Source organism: Pelodiscus sinensis, chromosome 4 (assembly GCF_049634645.1).
Source record: "Pelodiscus sinensis isolate JC-2024 chromosome 4, ASM4963464v1, whole genome shotgun sequence".
Classification (NCBI taxonomy): Eukaryota; Metazoa; Chordata; order Testudines; family Trionychidae; genus Pelodiscus; species Pelodiscus sinensis.
In genome coordinates this window covers 41,169,215-41,183,714 of record NC_134714.1, presented here as the reverse complement: position 1 = coordinate 41,183,714, position 14,500 = coordinate 41,169,215, and the positions used below count along the sequence as shown (strand labels likewise).

General features: G+C 39.7%; 1 protein-coding gene across 9 annotated transcripts in view; it reads left to right on the top strand.

Moving 5' to 3' along the window:
• Positions 1 to 14,500, top strand: part of NRXN3 (neurexin 3) — a 1,564,511-nt gene that overhangs the window by 133,079 nt on the left and 1,416,932 nt on the right. For 7 of the 9 annotated variants that reach the window (XR_012903352.1, XM_075926775.1, XM_075926773.1 and 4 more), the window contains exon 4: positions 4,736 to 4,765. The exons of the other annotated variants lie outside the window; for them this stretch is intronic. Coding sequence is in view for 6 of the 7 variants with exons in the window: in XM_075926775.1 (XP_075782890.1) it covers positions 4,736 to 4,765 (30 nt within the window). In the remaining variant the exon portion in view is untranslated. The remainder of the gene's footprint in view (positions 1 to 4,735; positions 4,766 to 14,500) is intronic. 9 annotated transcript variants of the gene reach the window in all.

Below are 14,500 nucleotides of genomic sequence, written 5' to 3'. Positions count from 1 at the left end.
TGTTTAGTGGCTTTAATTCCCCCTGTCTTGTGTGTTAAGAACCCAGTGTAATTTTTTTTTTTTTGGAAAAAATAATCTATAGTTCCAAGGTTTCCAGTGTAACCCCTTTCAAAGTGTCCCTAATAAGTCTTCAAACACGAGGGCCATTGTTTAATTACATTGCTCTTTTATGTAATTGCACTGTGAAGCTACTTTAAAAAATGTCCTTATGGCTTCATAAGAATCCAGTGTCGGCCCTTGGCACTTTGTGCAATTAGCACCACTTAATTTCTCGACTTTGATATGGAAAGCGGAACAGTGCACTCATTTAAATAAAAAACTTTAATTCATAAAAATGTTGCTTTGAGATCTAGGAAGATAAAATTAATTTTTAAAAATATTATTTTGTAACTGGTTTTAACTCCCACTCCCAGCCCAAACATGAAGCAACAATAATGACAAGCTCTGATCATGGGTAAGAAATAACAGCAGCTAAGTTTATGTCCATCTGTTCTAGTCCATAGCAGCATTCTTGCAATATCAAATGATTCTTCAAGCAAGGAGATGGGTTAGTGTCAACTTTCAAGTTCCCTGGTATAAGGTGACTCTCAAAAGATTTGGACTCACTGTGTGCTTCAGAAACTTAACTTGCTGCTTTAGATCATCAATATGAAAAGCTGTTGTGAGCTTTCCTAGGAAGCATTACAAGTCTCACTGTCACTTACATATTGACTTCGTTAGTAGAGAACCTCTAACTCCCTGTGTTAGGAATAACCTTCTTCGATGGGCAGGTTAGTCCATAATTCTCCATTTGCCACCAAGCCTTGTGAGAGGCAAGATTCTGGATTACTGGTCTCAACTGGATTGAAAATTCTTGAATCCAAACTTTCCAAAGCTTTAGGAAGTTACAGTTTTTTGTAGATTATTTCCATCTCCATTCCAAAGTAATTCTGAGCAAATATCTGAAATCACTTTTCTTTTTTATGCCAATCACTGTGTGGATCTCATATAAATTCAGTTAGCCAAGGAGATATTAACAAGCACTAATCTACTGCTGAGACATTGTCAATGCTCGACAAATATTTCATCATACTAATTACTAGATCTGTGAAAGCTTGGCCACTCTGATTCACAAAGGTTTGTGCAAACCTTTCCCCAGTTCTATCTTGCCTGGCTTTATAGCCATCCAGGTTTGAACTGAATTTCTGGTTGAACAAATCAGAGACTGAAAATGAACCTTGGCTGAAATAGTGTAAGTTTGACCTCAATTTGGGCTGAATGCTGGTCAAACCTCTGAATTTCATTTTGGGCTTTCCAGGCATGGAATTCCCATTGGCAACAATGGTAGTTGTGTGCATGGCGGACTTGCATGAATCTGGCCTGGAGGTTTCATGTGGTACTATAACTCACTCTGTCAGCTGAAAGGTTCACTGGCATTTGAGTTGGATGCCTAGATTTTTTTTAACTAAATACATAGCTAAAGGAAAACCTGGCCTGACTTTCAGGCTTGTAAGTTTCTCACACCTCTTGTGTTAACTTTCTGGTGGTATGCCTGTCCAGTTTAGACAACAGTTTAGCTCTGCCCCATGTGATCTTGTAATGATCTTTCTCTTTGTGTCTTATAAATTGATGTCACAAATGTAGAATCTTGAACTGAGGTTACAAAAGCCCCCCCCCCCCCCCCCCATGTGGTTTCAAGCTTCCTTCTCTGTTTTGGTGTGATTGATTTGTAGTCTCAGCTGAATATGTAAAAAGGCCGGTATCACAAATTAGGGCTCTGCAGGTTGAAGTTGTTGGTGTGTTGGAGACAAATTGAGATCTCATTCTCATCTTGTTCCCTCCTAACTTTATTGCTATGGGATTCAAATTTTCAGATGAGGGAAGCAGTTATCATAAATATCTGGTCTCGTGTTTAGGTTGGGAAAGTTTTGACCTTCTGTTTATGCAAATATTTCATATGGACAAATCAGTTGGGATAAAATAAACTTTCCTGTGCAGCTTCAAACCAAACCTTTTCCCTTCTGGTTCAAATATATTAGCTTTTCTGGGCTACTACTTTTTACAATGCTCCCTGCATTTCCTGTGCTCAACTGAGCCTGGAAAATGAGGAAAAACATTATGTAAGAAGGTAATCTTATATTTTCGATCTGAGCAGAAATCTTCTGAAGGAACGTTTCCCATAATTCTAAACAGGGCAGTGCTTCCACCAAAAGTCTGAAAGGAACAGTCTTTGTCCCTCTTCCCCAGATGACCACCAATTTGTGCTTTGCATGTTGTTTGCATACTCATCAAAGCAAATGACTCCCAGCCGCTGCCTTCCTCTCCATTCTCTGGTGTGAACTGAGAGGCTGAAGTCCACGTTCCTGTCTCCATCCTGGGTCCTCTGGTAAATAGCTATTACCTTTGTGCCATGCCACCTATTGTTCACTGATTCACCATTGCTTCAAGGCCTCTTCAAATCATAGTTCTAAAGGATCTTGACCTGCTTTTGGAGATGTACAAATTTTGGAGCATTCATCTGAACTGAATTGAGATTTGCCCATCCAAAAACAGTGCCAGTGGCATTTACAAATCCAACATCACTCCTTAACTGTGTAAGTCAATCATCTTTTAATTTAAAAATCAGAAATATGTCCCATCAAAACAAATCTGCTATATTTATTTATAGTAAAAAATAAGCAATTGTTTGCTAAACTTATATTGTGTTTCTGATTATTTTTCTAAATCCACAGTAATCTCCAAAGAACAATTCAGATATTTGCATTCCTTAGACTTTACAGTTATTAATCCCCTTATCTGGCTTGGAGTTCTCTTTGGGTGAACATTTTCTCTGGGTGAACTGGATTTTAGATTCCCGCATCACTGCAAGGGGAAAAATATAAAAGAGAGATAAATAAATACAAACTTAACATGCTGCTTTTTTAAAAGTCTTTCATTTTATTTCTAATCATCCGGCATTTTGGTCCCTCTAAAATAATGAACCACTAGTAGTGTTGTTTGACTTCCATAATGAAGGAAGCTAAAAAGGTGTGTGTGTGCGCGCGCGCGTGCGTGTGTATCAAACCTGAAACATCCTCAGTGCAGGATAGGGTAAGTGATGGGGTAAAAGAATCAAGGTAAGAGATGGATAGGTCAAGAAAGCAAGTGGGGAAGGGTGAGTAATAGTTTGAGATAAGCTTGTTGGAGCTGGAATTGGGCTGCAGTTTTAGATATGTTAATTGTGTGTGGTGCAGAACTAGCTAACTGTATGTGTAGATGGCCAGCTAGACTTCTAACTAGCTATGTGAATACCCAGTTGCCAGATTTGCAAGTGCAGTTTGTATTTATGTAGGCAAGTTATGCATGCAGTTTTTCACCACACATATGTGAAAATTGGGCCCAAAGTGGATTTTAATTGGGTTTTGGCAATAGGGTTGCGTGATTATCAGAACAGAGCTCTTGGAAGTGCTGCTCACAGGAACAGAGGAGGCTAAATGAACACAATCATCTCACATCCCCATTTCCCCAGAAGGGTCTGGCAGCTGAAACTCAAGCACTAGATTGTGGCTGTACCTCTTTCTGGTTTACCCCTGAGAAGTGTAACTTCAAAGTAGTCTCCATATTGCCACTTGGGGTGTGTCTAGACTACATGCCTCCGTCGACGAAGGCATGTAGATTAGCCAGATCGGCAGAGGGAAATGAAGCCGCGATTAAAATAATCGCGGCTTCATTTAAATTTAAATGGCTGCCCCGCTCTGCCGATCAGCTGTTTGTCGGCAGATCGGGGCAGTCTGGACGCGACGCACCGACAAAGAAGCCTTTCTTGATCAGCACAGGTATGCCTCCTGAAACCAGGTTTACCTGTGCCGATCAAGAAAAGCTTCTTTGTCGGCGCGTCGCGTCCAGACTGCCCCGATCTGCCGACAAACAGCTGATCGGCAGAGCGGGGCAGCCATTTAAATTTAAATGAAGCCGCAATTATTTTAATCGCGGCTTCATTTCCCTCTGCCGATCTGGCTAATCTACATGCCTCCGTCGACGGAGGCATGTAGTTTAGACGTACCCTTGGAGACAAATCTCCAGTAGTTAAAGGCACAGGAAATAGATTGGTACAGAAAATAGGCTGTGATTTCTTTCTCTAGCCCCTGTGAGATCTGTTTCTGAAACTGGTCTGCTGGGCTTTAATTTGTTGTTTGACAGGTGATTATTAACTCTTTAAATTTATGTGCTGAAGCTGCCACATTCATAAATGAGTCCAGTGGTGCGTGTACATGCTCTTAACACAAATGGCTAATCAATTACCAGCATGGTGGAATATTGGGCTTGCTTCTGCAGACCACAGCGCTGACTCTTGTCAAGCTGGTGAGGCTCCCCTGGATTTAGATCTTCAAGGTTTAAGAGTACCCTTTTGCAGGTTTACAGTAAGTCTTCACCATGGGCCAAAGTTCTTGTAGTACAATCATCCACAGTTGTGTGTGGTATGATCTGAATCACTCCCCCAAATATAGAACTAGCTCACAACTGGCATCAGACTTTCTCTAGCTATGACACAAGCTTTCTTGCCTGACACAGGAAGCTCTGGAATGGATGTGTGTGCACAGTGTGATGCTCATACTTAGTTCATCTGAAGTATGTAATGTCCAATACTGGGAGGTATTGGACTGTGTAAGTGATTGATCTATGTATCTGTTGATCAATATGCGTGTGTATGTATATTTGCCTTTCTGCTTTTCTGTTGTGTTCTTTCTTTCTTATTTCCTCTCTCTCTTTCTCAAAGGTTTCTCACACCTGATGATGGGTGAACAAGGTAAGTCCTTTTCTTTTCCCTTCCTTACAAGTCACTGCTTATTAACGATGATGATCTGTGCTCTGTTCTGGACCAGGCTTGGCTTGCAGAAGGCAACCTGGTCCAAGGCACAGGGTGGATTTGTCAATCAATCCACTTGCATTTTAAACCCTTGGCCTTCCCATTGCCCATGGCTATTTACCAAACTGGGACTGCATTACCAAGGCAGAGATTCTTGCGGGACTGCAGTGAACCATGTAATAGAACAGAAACAGATTATAATAAATTTAAACAGAGAAAAGGAAAATGTTTCTCCCTTTCACGCACCATCACAATCCTTTTCTCTTTTCCTTCCTTACTTTTGATGCCTGCTATAATTACTCTTAGCCCTGCTTGGTAAATGCAGCCTTCAGTGTTTGCTTTCTCTCCCCTCCCCCTAGAGTAAAATTCTTGCAAAAACATGCTAATAGCCATCATGGCATGATTCTAGCTCATTATGCACCCTGGAGAAAATTACATATAATGGTCTGTACATTCTACATCTGCAGCTTAAAATATTCAAATATGCAAGGAACAAAATGCACTGGAAAATGAACTGGACTAACCCCAGTGTGTGCTACTAATAAGTTTTTGGCCTAAATCAAAGCCCATATTTAAATAGCTCAGCCTGGAATTTGTTGCAGATTTTGTAAGTTGTCTATTGGTAGTGGCAGAACTATGATATAGGGACTAGAGAGAGACTGGGAGTAAGGAGGGAGCTCTGTAGAGCTTTGGACACTGATTGTCAGTGTTTTGGTATCAACCTCTCATTAGCATGTAGGAAACTTAGTAAGGATGAAGGAGGTGCATGGTGCAGCACTGGAGATGCATTCTTGTCTTGCTTAGACAGCAATGAAATAGTTAATGTCTTAGACAAAGCTGCTGAAGAAATGAATCTGGGGTAAGCCACAGTGGTCTTGTTCTAGTACCCAAGCTTCATTAGAAAAATCCAGCAGATGTTTGGATGCATAAAAGAGCATGTTTTTAAGTGAATACTAGTTTTAAGTCTATATGCAGGTTTGGTAAATCTATCCCTGGAATAATGTGCACAGTTTTGTCTGACTAGATTAGAGAAGGATATTCAGCCATCAGAGAGTTTAAGCAGTAACAGGTTAGAATCCAATGTCTGAAAGGCTCATGGTTAATCAAATTTACCTGGAGAACGTGGACATTGTGAGGAGATCTTACAGTTGCCATGTGTTTAAGGGGAATATACATGATTTAGGACAGGATCTGTTCTTCCTACAATACAAGTGATTATACAAACGGATCCACCTGGTTTTTAGATTGCAAGTTGACAATCTGCTTGGTTGAAGGAGTCACATGATTCAATCCAGCCTGCACCACTGCCAACAACCCTGTCCATATTTACTTGCCCAGTGAATAGTCTAAAAGCTACTAAGCTCAGGCATCAGAGGCCATCATCATTTATCCATCCATCAAGAAAAGGGGCTGCTTTTTTGCCAACCACTTCTCTATCATTCCATTCTAATATGTATTTACTGTATCTATGTGCATAATATATACATTATCATGTGTGTATAAACATATATTGTATATTGTGTCAATGTAATATACAAACACTGTGTGTCCGGAGAAGTTCTGCAGTCTCTCATCTTACTCCATGAGTGGTATGTGGAAAATATTTCGCAAATATATTTCCACAAGATGTTTTTCCCCTACCTAATCTGTTGTTGTCCTGTTTTGCATTTGATGTGGAGTGATGTGTTTCACTGAAGTGCTATTGCATGGGTGGTTTGCATTTCTCTGTAGAAAATCAAACCAAAGCCAAAGAGCTTAAACAGACAGTAGCCAGTCAGACTGTCCATTGTTTAAGCCTCACATTGTTGCTTAGCTGTGGTGTGTTTTCCCTTTTCACAGTATTTTATTGTGTGCTGTTGTTTTTGTGCTGTGTGCGTTTTATGTTGCTGTTGCTTTTTGTGAGTGTGCACAGTGACCTTATTTTTTATCCTTCCTCCTGCTCTTCTCACTTGCCTCCTCCATGATGGACACGCCTCCGTACCTCTACTTAACTGGATGCACAACTTCCTATCAATAGGTAGAAGTAAAGGTAGAGATTGCTTTCTTTTAATTTTAAAAGCTTGATCTTCTATTGAAATGCTCATGTGTCGGGGGAAATTGTATTTCTATGAATATGGTTTACATTAGAACTTTAACTAAAAAGAACTCTCATCACCCTTTTCCTGTTGCTTGATCTAGAATTATGGAAGGTGATATTTATTATGATTAATGCTTCATTTTTGTCACAAAGGCTCTGTGTGTCTCATCATTTATACTTAAACGTGGCCTCTGCAGAATGGCAACTGCTCTGTAGTTTAAGAAGCTAGGGTAACATTTCTGATAATCTGTTTCGGACAGAGCAGAGCCAGAAGGGCAGGGGCCAATTAGCTGGCACTGATATCCCTTCCATGTTGAGGTGGTACAATTGCTGGGCATGTTGACATTGACTACAGTTGGCACAGGATCAAGCCATAAACATCGGAGGGTGGCAAATCAAGTACTCTTTAGCTCAGGTATAATTTTTCCTTTTTTCCTTTTTTCATTTACTTCCCTGAGTGTTTTAGGTGAAAAAAACCTCCCTGTTCTCCCCCTCCCAAGGTCTTGAGAGATGCGGAGATGGGAAAGAATCAGCACTGCTAAACAGAGGGTTTCTTTTGTACCTCATTAAAGCAAGGTGAGGGATGTGACTGAACTGATGTGTGGCTCCAACTGGCCTTTGCAGTTCATACCTATTGGTAGTATGCAGCAGGGCAGCCATCCATTGCTAATCAAAGCAGTCAAAAAAGCTAAGCATTGCAAATCTGCTGTAGGTCTCCAATTGGATTAAGTGTTTGGAAGAAGAAAGAGAAAGGAGAGGAAAATTAATTGATAAGCTGTGAACACTTACTCAAATAAAATTAACCCTTTGTCCTGGTTCCCCACCAGTGCTTTGACAGAATGATTAACAGATTTTATTGACCTGCAGCCTAGCGCCCAAAAACTACATTGCTGGAAGATCTGATCAGTTGAGTTGGCATAGTCTGGACACATTGAAGTCTCATACTTGTTCCTGAGCCTGTAAGAAACTGGGGGTTGAAATGTCCAGTGAAAATGGTACCACTGTGAATTTGAGAGAATGCAGGTGCTGAGGGATTTGCTCATAACGAGCCTTCCTTTTGAGGGCACAAGTTTTTTGTGCCTGCTTATCAGTCATCCTGAATACCACATAGCCTCTTGGTTTGGCAAACAGCTTGTCTCTGTAGTGACACTAAGTATTATAGCCTATCTTTTTCTGAAGTATTTATATTTATTTGGTCTTCATTAATTTGTCAAATTATTTATGTTATTTAATCTGTTGGTTGGGCCGAAATTTTCACAAGCTGTTTATAATTTTGTTCTAGCTAAAAAAATAATAATTAAAAAAATGCATTGACTTTGTTAGTTGCAGCTTTTAAGTATGTGTAATAGGGCGGCACTCACCTCTCACAATCACCCCCTTCTGGCCAAGTGTGTGTACCTGCACTCTCTCTATTGAAGCCTTCTTTGGCAAGTCAGCCTTCTGGCTGAGTCACACCCAGTGTGAATCAAACGTAAACTGCTTCCGGGCTACACACCTAACAGGGGCCCATCTTGGTGCCCTGTGTAGTATCTCTCCAAGTCTGTTCCCCACTCTGGATGAGACTGGTGTCCCCAGGGCTTCCCTTTTTGGAGGTAGAGTACTTTCCTCTAGCTGAGGGCTTGATCTCAAAGTCCCAGCATACTCCATCAGTCTCTAACCAGCTCTCTACGTGGAGCTGTCCAAGGTGCTGCCACTATCAGCCATCCAGCTTGTGGTCTGCACAACTTGAAGGCTCCAGAGACACTGACTGCTGCCTGGTCCTTCAGCTCCTTTTATAGGGCCTCCTTGGCCCCAATTGGCCATGTCTTCTGCAGCCACTGTAGCCTGCTTGAAGTACTTCTCTGTAATCTCTCTGGGGGAGGGGCCTTTAGGGCCTGGTCCAACCATCACAGTATGCTTTCTTCTGTGTTACATTCAAGGTTCTTGAGGTGTTCTAATTATGAAGAGGTGCTTTCTGCACCCACATGTATGCACTATGGAAAGTGGAAGCTCTTTTGGTCAAGTATATATTAGAGAATGTTACTCTGATGGAATACCATCCCATCCTTTGAGAGGTAATGTTTTGTAATGTAAACAAGGCCTTTGAGGGCTAACCCTTGAAGTTTTTATTGAGGCAAAACTGTTACTGAAGTAAGTCTGTAGAAGTGTGGTCCATGGGGGTATATGGTCCACAGCAAATACAGTTGTTATGGTGAAACAGAATACAAATGGTAAATTGTTTCAATTCCTAGAAAACCTGCAAAGTGCATTTCTGTTTATAGTGATCAGCTGCTTAAAGTGCCAGAAATAACGTTGAGAGTGTTCAGCCATGTATATATAACCACTTATATTCTAGAGCCTACAGAAAAGGCAATCCAGAATCCACCTGTAGATGAAGATCTAAATTTTTCTGCACTATTGTGGTTTTGTAGTAATGAGTAGTAGCCACTTTCTCATGCCACATGCACAAGCAAAGAATTATAGATGAGCTGAGGTAGGACTTAGTATTATCTGGACCATCCCTGACAGATGGTGCTCTAAACTCTTCTTAAAACTTCCAAGCTTAACCACCTTTACAGTTAGGAAGTTTCTCCTGAGTCTAATCTCAATCTGCCATGCTACAATTTAAGACCATTACTTTTTGCTCTATCCCTAGTGGATTACAATTTCTCACCTTCCTCTTTATAATAGAAAAAGTTTTCAGTTTAGAAAAGAGGAGACTGAGGGGGGATATGATAGAGGTATATAAAATCATGAGTGGTGTGGAGAGGGCCGATAAAGAAAAGTTATTTATTAGTTCCCTAAGTAGAAGAACTAGAGGACACCAAATGAAATTAATGGGTATCAGGTATCAGGAAGAAAGTTCTTCTTCACACAGCGTGTAGTCAACCTGTGGAACTCCTTGCCAGAGGAGGCTGTGAAGGCTAGGACTATAATAGAGTTTAAAGAGACACTAGATAATTTCATGGAGGTTAGGTTTATAAAAGGCTATTAGCCAGGGGATAAAATGGTGTCCTTGGCCTCTGTTTGTCAGAGGCTGGAGAGGGATGGCAGGAGACAAATCGCTTGATCATTGTCTTCGGTCCACCCTCTCTGGGGCACCTGGTGCTGGCTACTGTCAGCAGACAGGATACTGGGCTAGATGGACCTTTGGTCTGACCCAGTACAGCTGTTCTTATGTTCTTATGTAATAACCTTTTATGCACTTGAAAACTGTCTTGTCCCCTCCATCTTCTTTTCTGGGGACTAACAGGTAACAACAACAGAAAACATGGAAATGGCAGAGGTGCTTAACAACTTCTTTGCTTTGGTTTTTACCAAGAAGGTTGGTGGTGACTGGTGCATAACATAGTGAATGCTAGTGGAAATGGGGTAGGTTTGGAAGTTAAAATAGGGAAAGAACAAGTTAAAAATTACTTACAGAAGTTAGTTGTCTTCAAGTCACCAGGGCCTGATGAAATGGATCCTAGAATACTCAAGGAGCTGATAGAGGAGGTATCTGAAAAGTCATGGAAGTTGGGAGAGAAGACTGGAAAGGGGCAAATATAGTACCCTTTTATCAAAAGGGAAATAAGAACAATCCAGGAAACTACAGACCAGTCAGCTTAAGGTCTGTGCCAGGAAAGACAATGGAGCAAATAATTGAGGAATTAATCTGCAAAACACCTAGAAGATAATAAAGTGCTAGGTATCAGCCAGCATCGATTTGTAAAGAACAAATCATGTTAAACCAATCTGATAGCTTTCTTTGATAGGATATAAAGCCTTGTGGATAAGGGGGAAGTGGTGGATGTGGTATACCTAGACTTTAGTATACCATTTGACATGGATAAAGTTTAATAAGGACAAATGTAAAGTACTCCACTTAGAAAGGAACACTCAGTTTCACATATACAAAATGGTAAGTGACTGTCTAGAAAGGGATCTAGGGGTCACAGTGAACCACAAGCTAAATATGAGTCAACAGTGTGACACTGTTGCAAAAAAAGCAAACATGATTCTGGGATGCATTAACAGGAGTGTTATGAGAAAGACACGAGAGGTAATTCTTCCGCTCTACTTTGCACTGATTAGGCCTCAGTATTGTGTCAGTTCTGGGCACCACTTTTCAAGAAAGATGTGGAGAAATTGGAGAGAGTCCAAAGAAGAGAAACAAAAATAAATAAAGTTCTAGAAAACATGAGCTATGAGGGAAGACTGAAAGAATTGGGCTAGTTTAGTTTAGAACAAAGGGGACATGATAGCGGTTTTTAAATATATAAAAGGGTGGTATAAGGAGAAGGGAGAAACACTGTTCTCCTTGGCTTCTGATGACAGGACAAGAAGCAATGGGCTTAAATTGCAACAAGGAAGGTTTAGGTTGGACATTAGGGAAAATTTCCTAACTGTCAGACTGGTTAAACACTGGAATAAATTGCCTAGGGAGGTTGTGGAATCTCCATTACTGGAGATATTTAAGAGCAGGTTGGATTGACATTTATCAGGGATGATCTAAACAGTGCTTGGTCCTGCCATGAAGGCAGGGGACTGGACTAGATGACCTCTTGAGGTCCCTTCCAGTTCTGGTAATCTATGACTCTATGACAGTGTTTCTCAAAGTGAGCAGTGGGCCCACTTTGAGAGAGCTGTTAACAGGTCGCTCCAGTTTGTTTCTTAATGGCTTTGCTTCCCCCCCATCCTTGCTGCCTCTGTATCAGAGGCAGCAAGGGGTAGGGAAATGTGAGTAGTAGACTAGATTAACTGATAAATCTAGGCTTATCGGTTAATAATTGACTAGTCAACTACTCATTCACCTCCCTAATGTGAATTACAGAATAATGATATTGTATTTATTTTCCAAACTCTTTCTACACATATACATGATATAAATTAAATAATAAATATTCAATTGTGATTTGTTATTGAGCTGAAGTTAATGTCTAGTCACATTCTTCCATATCAATTGTTCTCTTGAAAGCCTTTGGTTACACAAATGATAATTACCTTGCCATTACCCTTCACCATAAATCCCCCTTATTCTTGCATTTTTCTCTTTTATTGTCACTGTTGGTTTGGCTTAAGATTCTATTGAGATTGGTCTCCAAAGGAAATGGGCCAGATTAAACCCTTGGGTGATGCCATTGATTTTTGTGGAGTTGCATAAGGAATGACTTTGGCTCAGTGGATGTAAGCCTGGCTCCACTGAAGTCAGTGTCAGCATTCCCACTGGTTTCAATTTGATCAAGAGTTCATCCAGTGGATTGAAAATCTATAAAATACATGAAGATTAAGTACAAATGTGAGAAAGTAACTGATTTCTAGGCCATCCAGTAACACATGAATGCTCAAAGTGTATCCATAGTGCCACATATAACCCCTAATCCTAAATGTTCTAAAATATTCTCTTTATGTATTGTCCTTTTCCCCTTCCATAAATGTTAGGTCAGTGTGAAGAACTGATCAGTTGTAGATTTTAATTGATGTCCACTCCAAACATTCAGCAATTTCTCACCATCAGAGAGGAGGAAGAAGGAATAAGCTTGATCATGATGTATTATAGTTAATTTGTTTTGCTTTATTTTCAAATGTGTAGTACTGAGGTTCAAAGGAACCTGGTAAATTGCCTGTGTAGCCCACAGTATGGCAAAGTCTTGTCAGCTTCCTAGCCCAGGCTTTTCTTAATTTAGGTAAATCTATCAAGACTTTCCTATATTGGGTTTATTCTTTTAGGGTATGTCTACACTAGCTCGTTCGTTCGAGCTAGGTAGGCAAATGAGGGCAACCGGAGTTGCAAATGAAGCCCGGGATTTAAATATCCCGGGCTTCATTTCCATGTTCCCGGGCGCCGCCATTTTTAAATCCCCCTTAGTCCGAACTCTGTGCCCGCGGCTACACGCGGCATGGAGTAGGTAGTTCGAATTAGGATCTCTAATTCAAACTACCTACTCCATACCGCGTGTAGCCATGGGCACGGAGTTCGGACTAAGGGGGATTTAAAAATGGCGGCGCCCGGGAACATGCAAATGAAGCCCGGGATATTTAAATCCTGGGCTTCATTTGCAACTTTGGTTGCCCTCATTTGCCTACCTAGCTCAAACTAACGGGCTAGTATAGACACACCCCATGAGTGGTATCAGATTCTTTTTGTAATAGCATTTCATAGTATTGAATAGGAGATGATGGCAAAGAAGAACATTTTACCTTCTTTTGAGGCCTCTGACATAAATAATTGCTTGAGTTTAACCAGAGATTGGCAAAATCATCTCCCATTCTTTGCCACTAACACCCCTAGGATTTAAGAACTCTTTGAGTAAGTTGAGCTGAGTAGCCAAAGGGCTATACAAATGTTTATGGGAAATGCCAGTAATTAATTATGAAAAGAAATGCATTTATGCTCTATAAATATCTAATTATGAGACGGGGAAAAAGACACCACTGCTTTTATATTGGCAGCCTTGTCTGTGCAGATTAAACTGTTAATTTGTCTTCTAAAACATCTGATGTGTTTGTACTTTAAAAGTGAATGTGTATTTTCTGGGTACCTTTCTTCTTTACCTCTCCTCCTTCTGATTTATTGAATGTTGATGTGGTTTTTTTTCTCTCCTTCTTTTAAAATTGAAAATGAATTTCTTGGCTCATTAGAAGGATTTTTACTTTTGGTATTTACTTCCTTTTATTGGTACAGTTAAAAAAATGAAACACTTTGTTTTTTGGTTTATAAATGTTCAGTCCAAAAAAACAATAGGGTAGAACCATGTCAGTTTATACAGGGAGTTACCTGTCAGAATCTCCTTTAAATAATTAAATATAGTGCTGCAGCTTTCTTATTTTATCCTTTTTAATGTGTCTCAAAAATCCTTTATATATACTTAGAAATGGTCAACATTTTCCAGATTTCAAAATCTGAAGGGGAAAAAATGTTTTTTAACAAAACATTTATTCTTTTTTTGTTTACCTATAAAGGAAATATCAGAATTCTTTTTTTAAATGTTCATCAAATTTTTGAAATTAGACTAACAAAAGCGGACTATAGCACAAAAATGTTGCAAAACATTTCTTATTTTTTTAACCACCTCTCTCTATATTTTTAAACACAGACAGATTAAATATTATATTATGAATTCTCCAGACAAAATCATGGCTTTACTATGAAAATATGTGAATATATTTACACATATGTGTGAATACAATATACATAATAATGTATTAACCATTTGGCTGTTTATATATAATTTTAAATATCTCATTTACTGACTCTCTTCTTTTTAGAAACTGTATCTTTTATATGTGAATAATCAGCTGACTTTTGATTGGTTTTAATTTTCATTAAGAAGAATGATTCCTGTGAGAGTTAAAAACATCGTGGCTGCATTGTGTGTAAACAGCAGCAAAAATATTGTCCTCTTATGTGGTATTGTAGTCTTCTGTTTTTGATGGGGCTCAGGTTTCAGTCTGCACAAAGAGAATATTTAATTGATACCAACTGAAAGGCACTCTTGCCTTTTTTTTAAAGGCATTCAGTGGTGTGTAGATGCAAAGGTAGAGAAACAGCCCATATGTTTTGTAAAAGCCAGACTAATAGCACTTTTGATGGACGTCTGATTTGTAAAGTGCTGTATCTTTCATTAAAATTTACATGT